Below are 24,488 nucleotides of genomic sequence, written 5' to 3'. Positions count from 1 at the left end.
ATGCGGGGTCACTGGGTCAAGGTCTAAGTCCTGTCCCAACAACACAGCGTCTGTGTCGTCCACCTTCAATAAATAGAGACAGTCATTCATACATACCGCCCATCCATCAGAGCTCTCAACATATCACCACAGAAAGAAAGAGAGAGAGAGAGAGAGAGAGAGAGAGAGAGAGAGAGACAGCTTGTTATTGAACCAGACTTAGACACGTAAATGAAGAAATGCAGTAAGACTCCCTATGATTATGGTTTAGTTTTATTCAAAAGATATTTTTGGTTGGAATCAGAAACTCACAACTGCTGTGAATAAGAGGGCTGTAAAAAAGTTTCCTGCTTAAAGGGGTGATAGAATGCAAAACCGATTTTACCTTGTCATAGTTGAATAACAACAGTTTGGAGGGTAAATAGGACATACATAGAACCTCAAAATTCCATTGACACCTCTTTCCTCTGCAAATCTCACAATTTGAAACTGCCTCTGAAAACGGGCAAATCTCAACGAAGCTCATAGTTGACATGAACTATGTGGCTGTTCCTTATTTGGCTCTGGTCTCTATCTTTGTCACGCCCCAACATTTACATAGGCTACACCACTGATCTGAGATCAGGTAGTCTTCTGAATAGGTCGCGCAGATCTCAGAAATTGTATGCATTGTTCATCTGCTATTTTATCACTAAATTCACTTCTGAGACTTTTTTATGCGAGAAATCAACTATGTAGAGCTCAAATATGGGCCATTTTATGAAAATGGATGGCTAATTGCAGATTTTGTCCGACAGACGGAATTCAGCGGCTGGTGCTGCCTGGGTTGCTGCCTCGCCGCCCGGCCTGTCCTCCTTCACAGACCCCGGCCCGCTGTGAGCTAGATGGAGCTCCGTCTCGGCCGGCAGCCCGCAGTGCTCCATACCCGCGCAAAGTCGCCGTTTCTGGGATACTGGATTACCAAACGCCGCTGCCCTGACAGAGCTCCAGGGCCTGCAGCTCTCTGCTCTCTCTCCCCTCTTCCTGCTAAATAGCTGGTGTGTGTGAGGGAGAGCACGGTCAGGTTGCTTTATATAGTTGACTTCTCGCATTAAAAAGTCTCAGAAGTGAATTTAATAACGAAATAGCAGACAACCAATGTATAACATTGCAATGTCTGAAATATGAGACCTGCTGTCTCGTCTCCAATGTGTATGTGGTTCGCTCAACCATCAGTGCGCGCAGCTCATCTAAATATCCATGAGCATACCATATTTGGAAGAAAAGCTCTTGTTCCAAATAGGGCGATATTCACAGGGTAGTTAAGAGCCCATAGAATAGTAATCGGGCAATTTTCAGCCCAACCAATGTCCAACGTCTGAGGTCTGTGATCCTCTGCTAACCAGACGAGTTGGTCTGAGCAGGACAATACACAGCTGGACGTAATGGGCTTTAAACATTGTGGGTGCTTCTGCCTGAATTATAGAAAACAACCTTTTGTCCTCTCTAACTTTACCTGCAATCACTCATTTTTAATATCCATATATCACACAGTTGTCATTAACCTGTATTTATGTTGATTTTGTCAGAATGTCAGGATTATAAAATGATGATTTGCAGCGGCACAGCAGCAAGCTGTAAATAACAACAGTGGAACTAATATCCTGTCTGGGCCAGGCATTTTTTTCTTTCTTTTTCAATGCTCATTTTCAGGTTCATAATTGTATTTAGGTTATATCAGAATAGTTTTACATGGTTTAATTTTCAATAAACACCATATTTTTGTTGTACTGCACATTGCTGCAGCTCTTCTTTTCACCCTGTGTGTTGAGCTCTCTGTTTGAGCTACAGAGTGAGACCTCTCACTTCTGTTCCATCTTTGTTGGGAGTCACACATGCTCAGTACCTGGGTAAGGACTACTAGCCAGTCAGAAGCAGAGTATGAGGGCGTGCCCTGACAGTACCTAGGTAAGGACTACTAGCCAGTCAGAAGCAGAGTATGAGGGCGTGCCCTGACAGTACCTAGGTAAGGACTACTAGCCAGTCAGAAGCAGAGTATGAGGGCGTGCCCTGACAGTACCTAGGTAAGGACTACACAGTAAATTCTCCAGTGTCAAATATGCTGAGTCAAAGTCTGTGGACTCTTTCAGAGTTATTACAACAACAGCAAGTGTAAGAAGCCGCCCCATTTTGCCCAGTGTTTTCAGAGTTAAAATACATAGTGTAAAAACGCCTCTGTGTTTGACTCTGGTGTGCAGTGTCAAAGTACAAGTCCTCATCTAGAGTTATTACAACACCTGTGAGAGTAACAAGTCCGCTAGTGCTGGTGACGTCACGTGGAAAGCCCCGCCCCCTCCGTTTCGAATCAAGCCGAGCAGAAGACGACCAGACGCCATTTTCTGTCATCGAAAAACTCCGGTAAGTTTTTGCTCCTAAATCCATATTAACCCATTTTCGCATTTCAGCTGAGAGTGTATTTAAGAATAACTTTAAATTGCTGTTCACCATACTCCCTAGCTGGTTTTGTGCCTTAAAATACAGAATTACAAAGGGCTAACATGACCTAGTTGAAAGCTAGCTTAAATGTTCAAGCAATTTCAGGCTAAATAACGACATTATTTAGCTAATGTCAAACTATACAATGTTGGGGTAAACTTTGTTAAGGTGTTCCTTTTTAATGTCCATAGATTTCAGTAAAATAGTGAAGATTACACACGTGTGGAGAGTTGACTTTACTAGCTAATGGTGGTGACTAGCTAGCTGTGTGTGGCTAAAGTGAAGTTTGTTTGAGCGGGCAATTCTTTATGGATTAAAGTCACCCCTAAATAAAAACTGTAATGCTAATGTCATGTTGTCTTATTAGTGGATTTGTCAGTGTATATTCGGTTTATTTTTGGCTCGTTACCGTTACACAGGCGTTATCGTTTGTTTTATCTGTACTCGTCCATGTGCGCACTCACTCGCTCACACACGCATGTGGCAAACATTGGTGCCTTTTCAGACATGGAGCATTGGAGACATCAGGCAAAGCAAATAAAAACACTGATTTCTTCCTGTGAAGCCGACACAAAAATACTTTGGATAAGTAATTCCTGCTGTGAGTTAGCATCTTGCTAGGAATGGTTGGATTGTGAATTTATTGATGTGTCCTTTGGATAAAAGTCTAAATTACAAACTGTTGAACAGATTGAATGTCAAATTGCTGTGGAGTGATGGCGATGCATAGTGTTTGGAATTTATTTATTTTTCTACTTTGTTTCTCAGATTTGTCCATTTTGTGCTGTGGTCCAGAGATGGTAGGTAATATTTCATATATGTTAATATTTACAGTCTTTGTTTAAACACATGACAAAATGGGTTTTGCTGGCAAAACTAAGAGTACACAGTCAAAAGGCTCTAAATTTAAAGTGAGACAAATTGTGATAGTGTTTGTTTTTTAGGCTCAAATTGACCAGTATGATTTCCCTATTTAAAATATTATGTTAACAGACACTGATGCTACTGTCAGAGTAGGTTTGGGTTGTAGATCATAATGCTAATTAAGTTTTGCTGTATTTACAGATTCCATCATGTTGATTAAAACAAAAATCAATAATGAACAGAAATATGTCAAGATCAGTGAACCAAGTCTGGATGAATTCTTGAATTCCGGTAAGCCATCAGTCACACACTACTATAAAAACAACATTAAAGTAATTGTCAGTTCATGACTTTTACAAATTGTTCAGGGTTATTTTGTGCATAAAGAGAAATGGAGTTTTTACTACTTTACTTTTTTTGGGTGTGGGATGCCTCGTGATTTATTTTTTTTTATACCTAATGTACCTTTTGTATTATATTTTTTTCCCCCCAAGCTTTCGTGAAGTTCTCCATCCCACCAGTCAGTGAAGGCATCAGAGTTTATGATGAAACAGGAACTGAGGTGGATGCAGATGTCTTTGCAGAAGTGGCACAGCTGCCCAATGCTGGTGTATTTACTATTCAGTTTGAGAATGGTAAACTTGTTCTCTCAATTTCTTTCAGCAAAATGCATGGACTTAAGACTCTAAAAAAAACCTGACAAATGGTTGGTGTTTATCTTTTATCTGTCCTCCCTTCTTCTCACTTAGGTTCACAGGGGAACACTTCATCTGCCAGTCCACCAGTCCAAACCAATTCAGCATTGACCCGTTCATCATCAACCAGCTCTGATGAGACAATCATCCTGGATGAGGACTGCGGTCCTTCCAGAAAACGGCAGAAGGCAAATCAAGATGCCAAACAAGTAAGTCAATGTGGAACTTATTTTGTGCCAGCTTCAATTTGTGCATTGCATACTTTTTTTGTTATTTTTTTAGAGTATTGACTGTCAATTGTTCAAGATTATTTAATTTCAGTGAATAATGGCTTGTCTTTTATTCTGTCCTTTCACAGGTGGTTGAATCAGCATTGACCAAGAAACCAGGTGGAGACCGTATTACTAAGGAATACAACCGGACAAAAGGCCTGAGTGATTCCTCGCGGCGACAGATGGTTAACATCCTCGCAGCAGATATGACTGAAACTTATGGGTAATATGGATATTTTGGTTTCAAGCAGAACATTTCTTCCATGTTTTTTATTGAGAAAACAAGTGTCATTATTTAATTCTTGACATTTATTATAAGCATTGAAATAAATTGTATTGACTTTCTTTACTTCACTCTCAGGACATCACCACCACGGGACGTGAGAGAGATGTATGCTCGAGGCATAGTTGAGATGTTCCCTTACCTGATGGATCCATATTCAAAAAATGGATATGGAAGTCTTCACTTGTTCTAGTTATTAGACTATTATTCCTACTATAGGTAGGAAGTACCTATAGTAGGGATGGTAAAATGCTGTTTCCAGAATTCATCATTTTAACCAACTGGTGCTGTTTTAATAATTAGCTATCCTGTTATTATCATTTAAAGGAGCATTTCTATGATGGTGAAAGTGGCAGTGGTTACTTGGCATGGAGGCTCCAAACCATACAGAGGAATAGTGCTTCATCACAGAGCAAAAGGCCATCACATCAGCTGACTGGTGGAGGGCCGTCAGCTAGGAGAGATGCTTCACCCTGAGTGAAGAGCAATGCAAGGAGGCCATATCCTTCATGAAGTTTTCATCTGATGAGGACACTATCAAGCAGAAGATGAAGATGACATTTGAATATCGTCGATGTATGGTCTACGACAAAGAGAAATCCTCAGATGTCTTGACTGAATTTCCACGCTTCAAAGATGTCAAAGGCCTGGTAATTGAATATTTTACAGAGAAATGTCAATTAGGCCAAACAAATGTAAAAAAAGAAAAAAGAATGCATATGTCTTAACTTGTGGTATGTCATGTATCCTTTGCAGATTGAGCAAGACTTCATCTTGCAGTTTGGAGAAGATGTAGCTGCCAAGTCTTTGGAGAGGTTAGTCCTAACTATATTTGTCTTTACCCAAAAACCCTGTTATAGATTTATGAGGTGATCATCTGTAAGGCCCTTGTTTTACTCTCATTGTCTGTATAACATCTACACATTTACCTCTTATTGGAATACTTGAGGATGTAGCTGTTTTTAGAATTTGTCTACAAGTTGGTGCCTTGTTAGCATGTAAATAACATGGTTACCTGATGGAAACATTGGGTTTTGTTATTCTGATCTTTGATACATTTTATCTGCTTTTTCTTATGTCAGCTGGTGGTGTATGAATTTTTCCATGTTGTATTAATAATATAATTCTCTATCTAGGTGGCCTACAACATTCAAGAAAAGGGTCATCCAGCAGAGTAAGGCTCTGAGATCTGATCTATTGTGCAGAAGCTACATCAGATGAAGAGGAAATGGATAATGACATTATTGCCTCTGGTACTTTATTTTCCTAATTATTTTCTTCTAGGGTTTTGACTTTGACCAGCTTTTTCTTTAGTCAGCTTTAACTTTAAAGGAATGGTGTTTTTACTTTTTAATTGTACAATCATATAACATGTAGCTCTTGGGTTTCTGTGTACAGGATGGGACAGTGATCTGTCTTCAATCATTCTCCTCCTCCACCTGATTCCTCCAACAGCCCAGGGGCAGAAGAGGCCAGGCAAGGTGTCTGCATCCCAAGCTGAGAAGCACCTTGTCGTGTTCAAGAAGGTTTGTATTATAGCTTATACGGGTGTTTTTCTTTACTTTTTCAGACAGCTGGGCTTCTTGTAAAGTTGGAAGAAAACACAATATTTTCCCTCATCATGTCTGGGGGCAGCAGTAGTTCAGTCTGTAGGGATTTGGCTTGGGAACCGGAGGGTGGCTGGTTCAAATCCAGCATGGACCAAAGTATGGAAGGTGGACTGGTAGCTGGAGAGGTGCCAGTTCACCTCCTGGGCACTGCCTCGGTACTGAAGGTACCGAACCCCCTAATTGCTCCCAGGGTGCCGCTACGTGGCTGTCCATCAAACCACCATCTCTCCACATTTGCATGTCTATGAGCCCTTTGTGTGTGTGTGGTTGTATTTTGGGCCTATGAATGTAAAAACTTGAGTGAAAAAAGAATTTCCCCTTGAGGGATCAATAAAGTATCTATTCTTTTCTATTCCTTTGTATAGTATAGTGTAAGTCAATTAACTAAATGTTTTATTGTTTTTGTTGTTTTTTTCAGAGTGGGACAAGCATCCAGGAACACATTGATGAACAGCACCACTCAACCCTATCTACTTGCTGTTGGCATGAAGAGGAGCGCAATCCATGAGTTCTTCATCGTTCTGGACAAGCAGGTCATACCATGCGACTCAACCCCTTCTCTTGGAGCTTTTGATGAACTTGTGAAGGCACACTTTGTATTTGGGACTCTTTACAATCAGATGCTCCACAACATGTACACCTTCATACAGACAACTACAACTGTCTACAACATCCATTTGGGACAAGTCCAGGAGAGCCCACGTGTTGCTGAGATTAGGGCTAGACTTCTGCATTCTACAGGCTAGTTCATGCATACACTGACATGTTTTGGATATTGTGAGATTTTCTTTGACCCATTTCACCCATGTTTATATCACACTTTATCATCTTACTTGATATCATGGGGGTTATTTGTTTTGTTTGCCAGATTGATTTTGTGAGCACCAACAGTCTTGTGAGGCATATGTGATTAATACATGGTTTATATCAGGGTAAATCACTTTGCTTAAAATGTGCTCAGGCAGGATGCTGCCAGGTTTTTGGCACATTCTCAGGCTTTAGGAAGCATCTAAATACAAAGCATGCTGACCAAATTGAACTTGAAGTTGAAACTGACATTGTAGTCAGTGATGTTGCAGATGATGCTCAGTTGCCAATTAGTGAAGAAGCTGCCAGTACGTCTCAAGTTCTGCCCGTATCCAACACAAGTACTCATGATTTGTGTGCATCTGCTATTGCACAGCTTCAGGTTGCTGGTGTAAGCCAGTCTACTTTAAATGGTTTTGTATCATCCATGGAAGACGTGGTACTGGAGGTACAGAGTCAAGCTAAAGCTGCAGCTTTAAAATGTTTATCATTACAGGATACTAGTATGAAAGCTAAAATTGAACAAAGTTTAAAAAAACTTGAAAACCCTTTCACCTCATTGAATTCTGAAACAAAACAAGTATTTTCAACAAAAATGGAAAACTGTTGAACCTGTCGAAAAAGTACTTGGTGTCAGATTTGAAAATAGAAGAAACAGATGTACTGGAAGTTATGATCAGATTGTTGTAAGAGACAAATTTGCCTATGTCCCAATTCTAGAAACACTGCAGTCTATTCTCAGAAATCCAAACTTTGCAGATATGTTAACATCTAGCCACATTCCCAAAGATGATGTATATTTTGATTTACAAGATGGGTTGTATATAAAGAGACATCCCCTTTTTTCTAATGAAAATTTTGCACTGCAAATTCAATTATTTTATGATTTTTGAGACTGCGAATCCACTGGGATCCAAAAAGGTGAACATAAATTAGGGGCTGTATATTTTACATTAAGAAATTTCCCACCAAAATTAAATTTGTCTTTAGTCAATATACATTTGTGTGCACTTTTTCATGCACAAGACATTAAAACCTATGGGTTTGACACCATACTTGAGCCAATCGTCAGTGACCTGAAGGTGCTTGAAACTGATGGAATTACAGCTCCCATGTTCAAAAGCCCTGTTCGTGGTAGCATTGTGCAAGTAACAGGTGATAATCTTGGTATACATGGACTGTTTGGGTTTGTGGAATCATTCAGTGCTCGGAACTGCTGTCGTTTTTGTATCATAGAGAAAGGTGATTTTCAAACTGTGTTCTGTGAAGATGAAGAAAGTGTGATATTACGAACAAAAGATATGCATGCAGAACATTGCTCTACCATACAGGTAAATCCACAACTACAGCATTCATGTCTGTTAAACACACTGCAGTTTTTCAACACAGCTAATCATTTCTCAGTTGATATCATGCATGACATTTTAGAAGGAGTTGCACAGTTTGAGGTCACACTTCTGTTGGAGTATGTGCAGCAGAACTTTTTAACTGCTAAAGAACTGGCTGGTAGAATAGTGTCATTTAAATATGGCCACACTGAGAGGCGAAATCGTCCTCCTGCGGTTAAGTTATTTGATGGAAGTAATGATTTGGGCCTGAATGCTATACAGTCCTGGTGTTTGTTGCGCAACATGCCATTGATATTTGGTGATCTAGTTCAGAGAGATGATGAGTACTGGCATCTTTTGTTGTTGCTTCTGCAGATAGTTAATATTGTGTTTTCCCCAGTTATAACTGATGGTATGACTATTTTTCTGAAACACATTATCGTTGAGCATCATCAGCTTTTTAAGCGATTGTTTCCTGCTAGAAATCTCTTGCCTAAGCATCATTTCATTATACATTATATAAGGAATATTGGACCAATTCTGCACGTGTGGTCTATGCGCTACGAAGCAAAGCACAACTTTTTTAAGACCCAACTGAAAAGTTTCAAAAATATCACAAAGACATTGGCCAAAAAGCACCAAAGATACATGGCCTTGTATTGGGAATCTTTTAGTAAGTGCAGATTAACTGTTGGTCCAGGAAAGATGTCACAACTTCAAGAATTGAAACAGGGTCCTGAGCTTGCTGCCAAATTAAACACTGCAATATCCACCAATGTTCTGACTGTGAAGTGGGTAAAACACTATGGCACTGAATATCGTCCTGGCTTAATAGTATGTGTTGAGGTAGCTGAAGAGATGCCAGTATTTTGTAAGATCAGGACTATTATTGTTAAAGATGAGCAAGTTATACTTGCTGGTTCTGGTGTAGAAACCATTTGTTTTGATGAAAATTACAATGCATTTAGAATTATGTTAAAGCCCCTGCAGGCAATTAAGGTGTTCAATGTTCAAGATTTGCTCTACTTTAAACCACTTGATATTCAAATGGCATATGGACCAACAGATGCCTCCCTTTTTATAGTTCCATATTGCCATCTAATGCAGCCTTGACCAGTGTTTGTGAAAGTTTTTCCACATGGACCTGGATTTTTAAGGGCAAATTGCTAACAATGTTATTTATATTCTGTACGAACATTTCCTTGTCTGTTAAATTTTTATATTCATGGTTAATAAATAATTGTTAAGACATGGATATAATGGTCTTTTTTTAAAACCTCTACAAACATTTTAGGTTTTACTCGTAAGTGTCAGCGAGACAGTAAAGTAGAAAATTGCAAAAGACTAAATTGGTTTTATTTTGAAAGTCCAGCAGTTAGGTAAGAATCACACTACACAATAAGTGAAGAGTAAACAGCTTTTAACACTAGCACTAACACTGTGTCTGGAGTAAATGCTTAATTAACACTTAGTGTTAAGTAGGTTTAACACTTGTGGAGAGTAAAGTTGAAGAGTTCATTCTGATTGACACTTAAAAACTGTCAGTGTAAAATGTAAATAACACTATGGGTGTTGTTTCTGTCTTAGTGAAAAACTTAATTAACTATTTTCAGTGTTAACTATTTTGGTATAGTGTTAAATATTAACTCTCACCGGAGTTAAATTAACACTGAAAATTCAACACCAGTGTAAGTGTTACTTTAACTCTGTGTAGATAGGGACCATATGTTATCCGACCCAGTGTTAAAATTTACTCTTTAAGTGTTAAATCAACACTGCTGAATTTACTGTGTACTAGCCAGTCAGAAGCAGAGTATGAGGGTGTGCCCTGACAGTACCTAGGTAAGGACTACTAGCCAGTCAGAAGCAGAGTATGAGGGCCCTGACAGTACCTAGGTAAGGACTACTAGCCAGTCAGAAGCAGAGTATGAGGGCCCTGACAGTACCTAGGTAAGGACTACTAGCCAGTCAGAAGCAGAGTATGAGGGCGTGCCCTGACAGTACCTAGGTAAGGACTACTAGCCAGTCAGAAGCAGAGTATGAGGGCCCTGACAGTACCTAGGTAAGGACTACTAGCCAGTCAGAAGCAGAGTATGAGGGCGTGCCCTGACAGTACCTAGGTAAGGACTACTAGCCAGTCAGAAGCAGAGTATGAGGGCGTGCCACACTAGCAGCTAGGCAAGTATTATAACGTGTGTTACAAAGTGACCACGTTTGTCTCTGAAGTAAAGGCTGGACTACAATAGAGCTGTTTGGAGCAGTTTGTGAACAGTGTTTTCTGTTGGAGATGGTAAGTCCCTTTGGGGTGGACTTTGGGCTTTTTCACTTTGTAAACGTATAACATGCACAAAAAAGATATATAACACAATAAAGGTAAGGGAAAAAGCCAACAATCATAATATGAGCACTTTAAGTGTGTGTGCAAACATTTAAATTTCAGTGTGTTGGAATGTCTTACTGTTTTCTCAGTCTCTCAGTCTATCTATTTTACTTTATTATGAATACATAAAATTGTGTTGTGTTGTTTTTATTTTCAGCATCGGTCCACAGTTGAGGATTTAAGTGTTGGTGTCTGTTTTGCATCACCCGCTACGTGTGAGGGTCGCACTAATGGGCCATTAGGGAGTTGGGTACGACTGCCACTTCATATTAATATTTTTATCTAATCAGAGCTTCTCTAAGAGAACAACGTTTTGAGAAATAATAGTGAGAAAATCAAAAACTACCAGAAAACAAAACACTACCCAAGTGCGTTGCTTCTGTCGTCTTTTCTATAACGTGCGATTGACTAAGCTCACCACATGTACAGGATTTTTACGGCTATGAGAGTAATCTGCACAAGGTTTACAGTAGAAAATCTGCCCCTCAAACTTTTTCAACTTTTCCTCTCAGCTGTCAAACTCCAAGCTCCTTTAGTGGAGGGCATTCCATTGTTTTCCAGCAAAGTACTGTCCGATGGCCTCGGACTTGGAGGTGCAAGCTCAGTGATGTCAGAGTGACACTGAGGCTAATAATGGGACAAAAAGCTTTTTTTTTTTTTTTTTACATCGGAACACTATCACTATTTACAATACGGGAAACTCGACATCATGGCCTGTTTCCTGGTAACATGTTCATTACAAGGCCCTCTCCATTCCTAGCTGAGTTGCCATGATTAAGGAAAGTAATAAAATGCATGCCAATCAAGACACTATTTCCTTTATCTATTCCCCCCACTTCTATTTTATACTCAGTGTATCTGCCAGGTACAATGTTGGATCACTCTAATCACATCAAACAAACAAATGACTTACTGTGTGACTCACACACACTTTAATTACTTTTACAGGAGTCCCGAAGGTCGATGAGCTCGCAAACCCCACACTGTGTATATCTTAGAGATGATAGCAATGACTCTTTTCTAACTTAGGATGAAGTCAGTGTAATATGCCGGGCTGTTATATGTCAGGTTATCACCATTAACAAGGCTGGAAGACACTATGATCCTATCATGCCGCTTCTAAATCACTGCATGGGAGTCAAGGGAGGAGTTGGAGAGGAATGGACTGACTCAACCCCAAAGACAATTAAAGTTTGGAGAATGAAAGTGAAATCGAAAAATGCTGTCATCTGAATGTGTGTGTGTGTGTAAAAATTGTTCACCTCCCTTTAACATCTGGCCAATATAAGTATCTTTAGCTTTTAAGGCAATGTAGAGAATGTAAGGGAAATGTGAACAATTCTATTGCTCAGGAGCGTATGCAACAAGTTAGAAAGGGGCATCACCAAAGCCAGTAGGATACATGCTCTGGGAACCAAGACATTCAGCGATTGTCCACTGCACACACTGTCCAATGACAAGTCTGATGCCTTAAAGATGTCAAACAGATGTCTATTTTTTTTTTTTTAAATGTAATAAAATAAAATGTCTGATTTAATTTAGAATAAAGTAGTTTTGTGTTTACCATCAACCATTTTTCATCCTATGAGGTCATGTATTTATGTGGTTAAATTCATGCTACGGCAGCTCTCAGTAGTCTCGCATCAGTCAAAACCTCTGTCTTCAGCATGTACAGATCAGCATTTAACGAGAGCCACATACAGTTACCACATCAGCCCAATTTTAAAATGTTTGTGCTGGTTACAGTGCAGATTTAAGTCAAGTCAAATGCTGCTGTCTAACATCAGATTTCTCTTGGTCCAAATGAGAAACAAAAGGTTTTCAACATGTTTGTTAGACCTCAAGGATACACACTGCTTTTGGTGAGTACCACTAAAGGTAAACTCCACAAGCCACCTTATGTTTAGATTTTAGTTTCATAATCATTAAATTCTGACTGTCTCTACCTATAGTTGCATGTCAAACAAGAATCTCTAGCAGCTGATGTAGCATGACGTTCTTATCTGTGAATAACCAGTTTAAAATGGTATTTTTCAAAGGTTTACCCTCTTTAAACCTAAAAAGTTTCCACAAGTTATATACTAATATCCAACAAAATAATCAGAATCAAAATCAGAAATACTTTAATAATCCCAGGGGGAAATTATTTTTGTTACCACTCCAGGTATACAAACAACATATACAAACAACATATATTATCCAGACTTTTAACATATATAATAAAAACAAATATACAGTAATAATAAATAAATGTACAGTGTATGAAATGTACAGTGTTATGTGCAAATAGTGCAATAAAAAGAGAAAATGATTGTCTATGTTGAGATGATTATAGTGCAATAAAAAGAGAAGTGAATTGTCTATGTTTGAGATGAGATGATTACAGAGAGGGGGTGTGTGACTCTCTGAGGGAGGCGTTGTAGAGTTTAATGACCACAGGCAGGAACGACTTCCTGTGGCGCTCTGTGGTGCATCTGGGTGAGAGGAGTCTTCTGCTGAAGGTGCTCCTCTGCTGGGCCAGTGTGTCATAGAGAGGGTGTGAGATATTATCCAAGATGGACTGAAGCCTGGACAGCATATGCAATATGAACAGGTGGTGTGCTATCATGTCAGCGATGGCCTCATTTGCTTTCACTAATTATATTATATCTAAAAGGCTGTAGGATGGAGACACATGGAGAGGCGTGATTGGGAGGAACGGCCTCCCTGATCTAAACCAGAGTGGTTGTTTGTTGCTGGACTTCTGTGCTAGTCATGGATTGTCTATAACGAACACCATATTCGAACATAGGGATGCTCATAAGTGTACTTGGTACCAGAGCACCCTAGGCCAAAGGTCAATGATCGATTTTATAATCGTTTCATCTCATCTGAGGCCGTATGTTTTGGACACTCGGGTGAAGAGAGGGGCAGAGCTGTCAATCGATCACCATCTGGTGGTGAGTTGGGTCAGGGGGTGGGGGAAGACTCTGGACAGACCTGGTAAGCCCAAAAGGGTAGTGCGGGTAAATTGGGAACGTCTGGAGGAGGCCCCTGTCCGACAGACTTTCAACTCACACCTCCGGCGGAGCTTTTCGTGCATCCCTGTGGAGGCTGGGGGCATTGAACCCGAGTGGACAATGTTCAAAGTTTCCATTGCTGAAGCTGCGGCGAGGAGCTGTGGTCTTAGGGTCTTAGGTGCCTCAAGGGGCGGTAACCCACGAACACCGTGGTGGACACCGGTGGTCATGGAAGCCGTCCGAAGAAGGAGTCTTTCCGGGATATGTTATCCCAGAGGACTCCGGAGGCAGTTGCAAGGTACCGAAGGGCCCGAAGGGCTGCAGCCTCTGCCGTGAAAGAGGCAAAGCAGCGGGTGTGGGAGAAGTTCGGAGAAGACATGGAGAAGGACTTTCAGTCGGCACCAAGGTGCTTCTGGAAAACAGTTCGCCACCTCAGGAGGGGGAAGCAGGGAACCATCCAAGCTGTGTACAGTAAGGATGGGACGCTGTTGACCTCAACTGAGGAGGTAATAGGGCGGTGGAAGGAGCACTTTGAGGAACTCCTAAATCCGACTAATACGCTCTCTATGGTAGAGGCAGAGCTGGAGGATGATGGGGGATTGTCGTCAATTTCCCTGGTGGAAGTTGCTGAGGTAGTTAAACAACTCCACAGTGGCAAAGCCCCAGGGATTGATGAGCTCCGTCCAGAAATGCTTAAAGCTCTGGATGTGGAGGGGTTGTCTTGGTTGACACGCCTCTTCAACATTGCGTTGAAGTCTGGGACGGTGCCTAAGGAGTGGCAGACCAGGGTGGTGGTTCCCCTTTTCAAAAAGGGGGACCAGAGGGTGTGTGCCAATTATAGGGGTATCACACTTCTCAGCCTCCCTGGTAAAGGCTACTCCAAGGTGCTGGAAAGGAGGGTTTGGTCGATAGTCGAACCTCAGGTTGAAGAGGAACAATGCGGATTCCGTCCTGGTCGTGGAACAACGGACCAGATCTTTACTCTCGCAAGGATCTTGGAGGGAGCCTGGGAGTATGCCCAACCGGTCTACATGTGCTTTGGGGATCTGGAGAAGGCGTATGATCGGGTCCCCCGGGAGATACTGTGGGAGGTGCTGCGGGAGTATGGGGTGAGGGGGTCCCTTCTCAGGGCCATCCAATCTCTGTACGACCAAAGCGAGAGCTGTGTCCAAGTTCTCGGCAGTAAGTCGGACTCGTTTCAGGTGAGAGTTGGCCTCCGCCAGGGCTGCGCTTTGTCACCAATCCTGTTTGTAGTATTTATGGACAGGATATCGAGGCATAGTCGGGGTGGGGAGGGGTTGCAGTTCGGTGGGCTGGGGATCTCATCGCTGCTTTTTGCAGATGATGTGGTCCTGATGGCATCATCGGCCTGTGACCTTCAGCACTCACTGGATTGGTTCGCAGCCGAGTGTGAAGCGGCTGGGATGAGGATCAGCACCTCTAAATCTGAGGCCATGGTTCTCAGCAGGAAACCGATGGAGTGCCTTCTCCAGGTAGGGAATGAGTCCTTACCCCAAGTGAAGGAGTTCAAGTACCTTGGAGTCTTGTTCGCGAGTGAGGGGACAATGGAGCGGGAGATTGGTCGGAGAATCGGCGCAGAGGGTGCGGTATTACATTCAATTTATCGCACCGTTGTGACAAAAAGAGAGCTGAGCCAGAAGGCAAAGCTCTCGATCTACCGGTCAGTGTTCGTTCCTATCCTCACCTATGGTCATGAAGGCTGGGTCATGACCGAAAGAATGAGATCCAGGGTACAAGCGGCCGAAATGGGTTTCCTCAGGAGGGTGGCTGGTGTCTCCCTTAGAGATCGGGTGAGTCATCCGTGAGGAGCTCGGAGTAGAGCCGCTGCTCCTTCGCGTCGAAAGGAGCCAGTTGAGGTGGTTTGAGCATCTGGTAAGGATGCCCCCTGGGCGCCTCCCTAGGGAGGGGTTCCAGGCACGTCCAGCTGGGAGGAGGCCTCGGGGAAGACCCAGGACTAGGTGGAGAGATTATATCTCCAACTTGGCCTGGGAACGCCTCAGGATCCCCCAGTCGGAGCTGGTTAATGTGGCTCGGGAAAGGGAAGTTTGGGGTCCCCTGCTGGAGCTGCCACCCCCGTGACCCGAGACCGGATAAGCGGACGAAGATGGATGGATGGATGGCTCTAGGCACCATCTACTGTATTAAACCCATGGATAGACTATACCTGAAATAATATTTGCACACAACCACACACAAACGTGCTCACATCAACATGCACAGCAGATACACACTCTGCTGCAAGTAGGCAGCTCATAGTTCAATAACCTAATGTTTGTCATGGCTGTCTGCTTAGATTAGACAGAGACTTGATCCCCCTGGGACGTAACAGTAAAGTTACACACAGGCACACACATGCTCACACACAGTCTTATCTTAGCAGAGGTGGCATGGTTTGCATGCAACTCATGACAGATGATTTTAAATGAACCTCATAAATACCTCTGTGCTCGTCCCTGCGCGCACATACCCAGAGCCTGACAAGGTGAAACGTATTGAAAGTGAGGGAGATTGAGAAAGACGGAGAAAAGGAGAGAAAGACAACCATTCCGAGTTTAAACTGCTCATATTCTGCTCATTTTCAGGTTCATAATTGTATTTAGAGGTTATATCAGAATAGGTTTACATGGTTTAATTTTCAAAAAACACCATATCTTTGTTGTACTGCACATTGCTGCAGCTCCTCTTTTCACCCTGTGTGTTGAGCTCTCTGTTTTAGCTACAGAGTGAGACCTCTCACTTCTGTTCCATCTTTGTTGGGAGTCACACATGCGCAGTAGCTAGGTAAGGACTACTAGCCAGTCAGAAGCAGAGTATGAGGGCATGCCCTGACAGTACGACTGTACGAGTCAAAGTGACGCAGCTGTTTGGAGCAGTTTGTGAACAGTGCTTTCTGTTGGAGATGGTAAGTCCCTTTAGGGTGGACTTTGGGCTTTTTCACTTTGTAAACCTATAACATGCACAAAAAAGATAAACAACACAATAAAGGTAAGGGAAAAAGCCAAAAAGCATAATATGAGCGCTTTAAGTGTGAGTGCATTTGTGTAACTCCAGGATTCCCACTTTAAATCAGGTCTTACTAAAACAGCCTTATTTCTGCCACATTCAACCACCGCTGGACTCCCAGGTTATCACAATAACAATAAATCCCTTCACTCTCTGGCTGTACAGACTGCTGTGTGTGTGGGCGTGTGTGTGTTTGTGTGTAAGTGATATAGTGTCTCTGGCTTTGGAAACTCATTTGGAGTTTTCCAATGCTGTCCACTGGAGGGAGGAGACATGGGCTTGCCACAGCAACAAGTCTTTCGGAGGCTGGTGCCAGTTAACTCTCCGATCAAAGAGACTGCGACTCCCTCCCACTGTACATGCATGTCCTAAGCATTGATCATCTACTGTCAGATGTCCATTGGGCCTCATCAAACTGACAAGCTGCCGTGATCAGAAACCATGCTATAGGCACACCAGGTGCTGAATGATTTGTAAAAGATTAAACTGCAGGTCTTGTTGGTGGTCATTTTAGACATACGTTTGTAACAAGCAGAATCACTAATGTGTCTTCTTATACAATAAGAATCAGAAAGACTCATGCAGTTAGACAGTGTTAAGATCCTCCCAGGGTTGTTCTTTTTCCATGCATAGGAGTCAGTTGGGCCAAAGTTGCCTTCAAAGTAAACTAAGCTAGTGTTCTGTAAAAGCTCACATTTAGTAATGAGATATTAACGTCAGCATGCTAACTTGCTCACAGTGACAATGCTAACATGTCGATGTTAAGCAGGTATAATCATCGATTAAAGGGGGGTTAAGGGGGAAGCCATCCGCCTTATTAGCAAAATTACCAAAATTCATGCCTCTTGTTAACCTTCAATCCCCCTTTCCATCCCTAAGTAGCAGAGAGAGTGCAGGGGAAGAAGGGTTGTTTAGTTGGATATGTTAGCATAGTCTGCCTGACTTAATCCTTTATTTTACTGAGGTTTGGGGAAGTTAAAATCGATGGCCCCGGCTCCGCCCTTCTGTCAGTTTCGTCAGTTTCGTCAGTTTTTTTAGCCATTTAGATACACCAATATTCCAAAGGACTGGAAGAGCACAGGAATGTCTTTTCCCTATCTTAACCACCTGTTGGTTAATAACTATTTAACTGTCTAAAAAGAACATTGAGAAGCACCTAGCTCCAGTGAGCAGCATGACGCCCTAGAAAGACTAAAATAAAGACATCATCCACTCCTGGCTGTATATTCAAGAGACAGGACGAAGCCATTCTAGACTCCCCTCTCCTGTCAGTGCGTCATGGCTGTAAGTGCCCTGCTTTTAAAAGAAATGAGAGAAGCTGATTTGATTGGACATGATTGATAACCCTGTCACATCCACCAGTAATATCTTGTGCCTGATTTACTCCCTTTCAAAACAGGACCTCTGCTGTGCCAACATATTTTGTTATTACTGATCAAAAGTCTGTTGGACATTGTCAACTCTTCTGGCACCTGATGCACACCATTAATTCTGGTTATGTTTTGCATTCCGTCTTTCCTGTTTCTAATAGTGATAAGAAGACCGTTTCTTGAAGTAACACATTCTGTGTTGTTCGCCCAACCCTGGCGGTCTAGCTTGTTAATTATCTCACAACCCCTGGCAGGGGTATAAATTGTGTTTCTTCACAAGTAGGCTACTTGATTTCAAGTACAGAACCGTAATGATGATGATGTGAGTATATGAGTTTGCATGTTTGTGGAAATCTGTGTCTATATGTACACACGTGTTTCTGTTGGGTCAGTGGAAGCCGCCAAATCTAGTTTAAGAATCAGTGTTCATTGTTCCGTCTGAAGTCAGTTAGATAACCTGAATGCAGCACAGACACAATGTTTTGATACAGAGAAGCTCTGTCCTTTTAGTGTCAATGATGAGATTCCTGAAGAATGTGTGCACACACACACACACACACACACACACACACACAAAGGCACATGATTATAAATTCCTCATAACTGTCACTAAATCATACTAATTCTGTCACGCATCAACCCTCTTTGTCCTTTTCCACCCACCCACCCACACACACACATATAAATGTGCTGTTGGCGTAGGTAATGATGATGTTATTTGATAGAGTTCTGATCTGTGTCTGCCACACGCAAGCATCCGTGGTCCAAATCGTGTAATGTATCAAACATGTGTCCACAGAGAAGAAGGCACCAACACACACACACACACACACACACACACACACACACACACACACACACAGACACAGACACACACACATACCACAGTCCGAAGCATAGATGATATCAATCACTTCATTGGCATTCTTACACTGTAACATACTCTCCCACAATAAAACTGTATGTGCGGCTGACCACAGATTCTGTTGGCCAAAGACTCAAGAGGAATGTGACATTATCCCAGGGAAATACATTCAGGTCTGAAATACATTGCAAGCAACCAACACTAATTAACCTTCATATTATGTTGCGGGTCAATTTGACCCATTTCTGTCTTTGAGTTGTCTGAAATACTGGTTAAAATCTTCTTTCCTCTCTGAAATACTTCGACTTTTTCCTAATTTAGGGATACAACCTTAGTTGTACAATGTGGACACACATACACACTTACTGTCTCATTTGGGATATTTTTCACATTAAAGACAAACATGAAAATTATTTACAGTAGTAGTAGATGATGGACTTATTTCCATTCTGATTCTCCTTGATCTCAGTGCAGCCTTTGATACCATCTCTCACCATCTTCTCCTGGAATGTTTAGCCAATATTGGAGTGCAGTGTTCACCAGTGGTTCACCTCCTATCTCTCTGGAAGGACACAGTATGTACAAATGCTGAGTTGCAAGTCTGAGAGTAGTGCTGTGACAAGAAGGTTGCTCTAGGGGTCTGTGTTGGGCCCTCTGTTGTTCATTATCTACCCCCATCCTCTTGGCACTATCCTCACGCAACATGGTGTTCAATTTCACTGCTATACTGACGACACCCAGCTCTACTTATCTACAAAACCCACTGCCACTCTTCCGCCAGCTGTAATCATTGTCTGCCTTTATGACATAAACTTGTGGATGACACAAAACTACCTGAAGCTGAATAACAGTAAGACTGAGCTACTAGTGGTTGGCTACAAATCAGGTCTTGCTAAGATGGAACCTCACCCTTTCTTTAGATGGCAGCATCATCCCTTGCTCCAACCAGGTCAAGAACCTTGGTGTCATACTGGACAATACACTCTCATTTAGTGAGCACATAAACAGTATGTCTCAAAGTGCCTTTTTTCCATCTAAGAGACAATGCACAGCTTCACCCAGCGCCCACCCAGCAGAGTGCAGAAGTCCTTGTCAATGCATATGTGACATCCTGCCTTGACTACTGTAATTCCATTTTGTCTGAAATCCCTAATAAGCTACGCCACCGGCTCCAACTCATTCAGAATTCTGCTGTGAGGATTATAACATGCTCCAAATCCACTGGCCATGTAACACCATTGCTTATGCAACTGCACTGGCTTCCAGTTGCCTACAGAATATGTTTCAAAGTTCTGCTCTTGGCATACAAGGCCCTACACAATTATACCCCCACCTACCTCACTGACCTCCTGGACATTCACACTCCTGCCCACTCACTGAGATCCTCCTCAGCAGGCCTAGTGCATGCCCCTAGTGTGAACCTCAGCACCCTGGGAGAGAGGGCTTTCAGCTATACCACCCCCAAGCTATGGAATTCACTGCCAGACAACATCAGACACTGTGACTCAATTACTGACTTTAAAAACAGACTTAAAACATATCTCTTCAAGATGGCTTATGGACTGACTAACTGACTTTCTTTTTTTTCATGAGTTGACTATAATTTACTTCATAAATGTATTATTATTACTAGTAGTGGTATTAGTAGTTAAATACTGTGTAGTAAGAGTAACTCTAATATCTAGTCTGGTAACATTTGTAACAATTAGAAGTCTTTTACTTCTTGTACTCAAACTTTACGTATTTGCTACTTACCATTTTCATTGTTCATATGTTTATTATCATTTTATTTTGGCTATTTTTTTTCTTGAGCACTTCATAACTTTGGTTTTTAAGAGCAGATTTTCAGTAAATGTAATTGTGTTGCATCGATAGAGAGAAACGCATTATCTGACGTTGAATACTGCTGTGATTACACAATCTGACACCAACACACCCTCAAAAACACACATATTTCTGCACATATCCGGGTAATCATGTACACACAGATACAAGCATTCACCCCGAGAAAACTGCAACTGCTTGTTTCACGTCAGAGGTGTTTATGCTGGCATGATTGGTGCCCGCAGAGTCGCAGGCCCTTACTGCTGTTTCTTCACCCAATAAAACAAAAATCTGTTGACATGGATCAGGACTTAAGTGCCCCAACGGTATGTATACAGACATACTATATACAGTGTACATGGAGTGGAGACCAGAGTAGTTTCTGTTGTAAAAGTATTTCAACATGTGAACAGACCATAGTTCAGTAGTAACTAAAGTAAATATAGGTAACATATTAGTGCTTATTGATGTTGATTTTTGACTTCATCATTACTTTATTCAACAAAAATTTTCTCAACCTACACCCGCAAACATTTTGAGTTATTGAAAGTGTTTGGTAGGTGTTTTCTGGGGAAAGAAAGGACAGGAAGCAATGTATTTAATCCATGTTTGTGTGTTTGAACACTAGAGGCAGTGGGCATCGTCAGACACCATATTGAATGTTCATCAACACAAAATACAAAGAAAGAGATCCCACAATATTAGATTTAGAGACTGTCCTCCCCCCAAAAAAAACTTCATAAGTCGTTTGTACAATCAGCAGTTACGACCCATGCTTACAGTTTATTTTATTTTTTATTTAGCCTCAGTAAAGCTCTAGGCAGTGACAGCATGAATGCCTGCCCTCCACGTCACACAACCAACTTAGCTCTGCTGTTCTTTGTAGAGCTTCCTGTTCTAGACATTTCATAGTGTGAGAGCTGGCAACTGCACAGTAAATATACTGTTTTTCTATCATCATGTCAATCTATCTGGCATGCCTCATTGTTGACCCTTGTGAATCTGAACACTGCTGTTGGATGATAAGATAAGATGTACCTTTAACAGAAATAAATAATAAGAGGTACAAAGACTACACTACACTACAAATATCTGTGTATTAACAGTTGTATGTCTGTATATTTTAACAGAAATTGTCCATACAACAAGATTCACAGTTGTATTTCTGTTTATTTACATTTTAAATTGCATAATCTGTGCTCCGACAACTTTAGGCGGCCTTGGAGGCGAAAGCGACACAATTTTATTTTATCTGTCTGCATTTCAGCGGTAAGTAATTGGCAAGCGTCAAAACATCAAAAAAAGGCTTAAAAAATGCCAAAAAGCGTTGAAAGCATAAAAAATGCCAAAAGGGTAAAAAAAAAAAATGAAGCTTTGAAGCAAGTCTAAAAAAAAAGCTTTAATTAATTAAAGAACAGATTTCTTTTCAGAGCTTTACTAACTGAGCAGCTTTGCCTGAGACAATTTCAAATAACAGAAAATGTTCTGTATTTTTACTGTAGCTACACACACAATTTCTCGGGTAATGAGCTGCAAGAACTTTTTCTGTTATTTTAGGGATTTATTTCTCAGAGAGTATACACTATAACGATGTAGCCTATAATATGTGCATTATGATATGAGATGCAACACAATGCCAACACATTTCAAAGGAAATACTCCCTCCATGGCTGGTGGTTGTCATGTCTTCACGTCATCTCATCATCAGACTGAGTGACACCACGACACATACGCACGCACACACACACACACACACACACACACACATACCAGTTCTTGCAGCTATTGCCAGCCGGACATCTGAGGAGGTTCTGATGGCCGCTGGCCTGTCTTGGTTTCCCATGGTTCAGTGTGTTTTTACGAGCAACTGGAAGCCATTATGAAGATGAGGTTGCCGAGCAGAGCAGAGCAATCCTCTCCCAGTGATGACAGGCCTCTCAGTCTGGGTCCCCTTCCCTCCCAACCTAAATTAAACACAAATGGCCTCTATGCTGTCACACACACATTCTCTGTACACAGTGATATGCACATGTATTCACACACAAAACATGCACAGTGCCACCTTACCATGCAAATACTCTGTCCATCACATGTTCTGTAAACAGATCTACAGCGTCCAAGAATGTTTCACACATGACTTAAACAAACACATACATACATTACATATATGCAGAGGAAATGGATTTCCTGCAAAAGTTATTTGTTTTGTTTTTTGTTTTGTTTGTTTAAAGTGTGAGTTTTAAAGTCAGTAATTTACATTATTCATGTAAATATCAATAATGTAAATAGTTTAGTTAACCCAACTTTAAACCACAACAGACTTTCATTAATTACATTTACTGTATTACAGTAACAAACATAATCAGTTCAATTCAATGTATTTATAGTAACAAATCATAACAGACGTTATCTCAGGACACTGATAACATATACAATAAAACAATAAAATAAACATAACATAAAATAAAATTGAATATAGGTCTAGACCACACTTTATAATTTACAGAAACCAGTGGTTGAATGTAACTAAGTACATTTCCTCAAATACTGTACTTGAAATTTGAGGTACTTGTACTTTACTTGAGTCTTTTCTTTTCATGCCACTTTCTACTTCTACTCCGCTACATTTCAGAGAGAAATATTGTACTTTTTACTCCACTACATTCATCTGACAGCTTTAGTTACTAGTTACTTTACTTACTTAAGTACGATTTTCAGTGCAGGACTTTTACTTGTAACAGAGTAATTTTACAGTGTGGGATGAGTACTTTTACTTACGTAAAGGATCTGAATACTTCTTCCACCACTGACACAAACCCAACAATTCCTCCCAACCAGCTCAAAATCAGCACACAATACAAATTAAACTGTCCGCAGCATCCAAGAACTTATATTCAAACCCAAACAGAGCTGAAAGTGCCACTGATAACAGCTAGCAGCTCTGTGAGGCTTTAGTTTTAGTAATGTTGTAGTTTTGCAGGCATTTGGTCAGTAAGCAAAGCATTGGACAAATCAAAATTTGGCCTGATGATGTTGCCACATGAAACTACCGGTAATCACAAAGTTGTTGTAGACGAGCTATCCACATCATACAGTACTGTATGTAGGACCTGGGTGAACGGAAAGCTGCTCTTGTAGTGCTCAAAGAGGTATGATATGTGCATTTATTTACATATCTGATGCTGTCCTACAGACAGATTGATCTGATTATTTTCTTTGCACTTTTTTAACTCTCAAAACCAAGCAATTATGTAGGCCGTTTTAAAGGCATCTAGCCTCTGGGCGGGATTGTCCCACTGCTCAACATAAATCTAGTACTTCACGTTATGGCTGTCCAAAATGCACTCTTCCTAACTCTGATGGGTTACCGGGCTGTAGCGATGCCCAACAAAGCTGGAGAGAAAAAGACAACTCACAGCCAAACTCTCAGTGTTTCTTCTGCCATCCATTAACATCAGTATGCATCTAAGAACAGCTGAAGTCATGTTGGCTGCTGAAGATGGTTACAGCATTACATATAGCACTGGACAGAGTGTTCATGTTACATACATGCCAAACTTATAACTGATATATGGACCATGGACAAAAGGCTGAATATCTGCAGTGTTTGAATTATCCTTTACATTACAAGCTCTTACTGGCTAAAAAACTCACTGCATTAGCATTTAAAAAAGCATGCGGTTTCAATGATTCCAGAGAAACCTTACAAAAAT

The 24,488-nt window shown here is 41.2% G+C and overlaps 1 protein-coding gene, 1 long non-coding RNA gene and 1 pseudogene across 2 annotated transcripts; all 3 read left to right on the top strand.

Moving 5' to 3' along the window:
• Positions 1–3,223: 3,223 nt before the first annotated feature.
• Positions 3,224–4,892, top strand: LOC116055518. The gene is made up of 6 exons (XM_031307518.1): positions 3,224–3,254; positions 3,520–3,609; positions 3,813–3,953; positions 4,068–4,222; positions 4,372–4,508; positions 4,647–4,892. Exons 2-6 carry the CDS (start codon positions 3,528–3,530, stop codon positions 4,759–4,761), a joined length of 630 nt encoding a protein of 209 aa, XP_031163378.1. The 5' UTR covers positions 3,224–3,254; positions 3,520–3,527; the 3' UTR covers positions 4,762–4,892.
• Positions 4,893–4,901: 9 nt separating this feature from the next.
• Positions 4,902–8,285, top strand: LOC116055519. The gene is made up of 5 exons (XR_004106317.2): positions 4,902–5,218; positions 5,325–5,383; positions 5,705–5,821; positions 5,967–6,094; positions 6,597–8,285. It is a non-coding gene; the product is annotated as an uncharacterized LOC116055519 (long non-coding RNA).
• Positions 8,286–16,989: 8,704 nt separating this feature from the next.
• Positions 16,990–20,525, top strand: LOC118495354 (annotated as a pseudogene).
• The last annotated feature ends 3,963 nt before the right edge of the window (positions 20,526–24,488 follow it).

This window comes from Sander lucioperca, chromosome 6, assembly GCF_008315115.2.
Source record: "Sander lucioperca isolate FBNREF2018 chromosome 6, SLUC_FBN_1.2, whole genome shotgun sequence".
NCBI lineage: Eukaryota > Metazoa > Chordata > Actinopteri > Perciformes > Percidae > Sander > Sander lucioperca.
Note: the sequence above shows the minus strand (reverse complement) of the source record. Positions and strands in the feature narration are given on the sequence as shown.

Excerpts from the sequence above, each read along its gene's own strand:
- LOC116055518 (XM_031307518.1), top strand. The coding sequence starts at position 3,528 with ATGTTGATTAAAACAAAAATCAATAATGAACAGAAATATGTCAAGATC. Across the intron at positions 3,610-3,812 it reads GGATGAATTCTTGAATTCCG|CTTTCGTGAAGTTCTCCATC; the intron begins GTAAGCCATCAG and ends TTTCCCCCCAAG. Across the intron at positions 4,509-4,646 it reads GATATGACTGAAACTTATGG|GACATCACCACCACGGGACG; the intron begins GTAATATGGATA and ends CTTCACTCTCAG.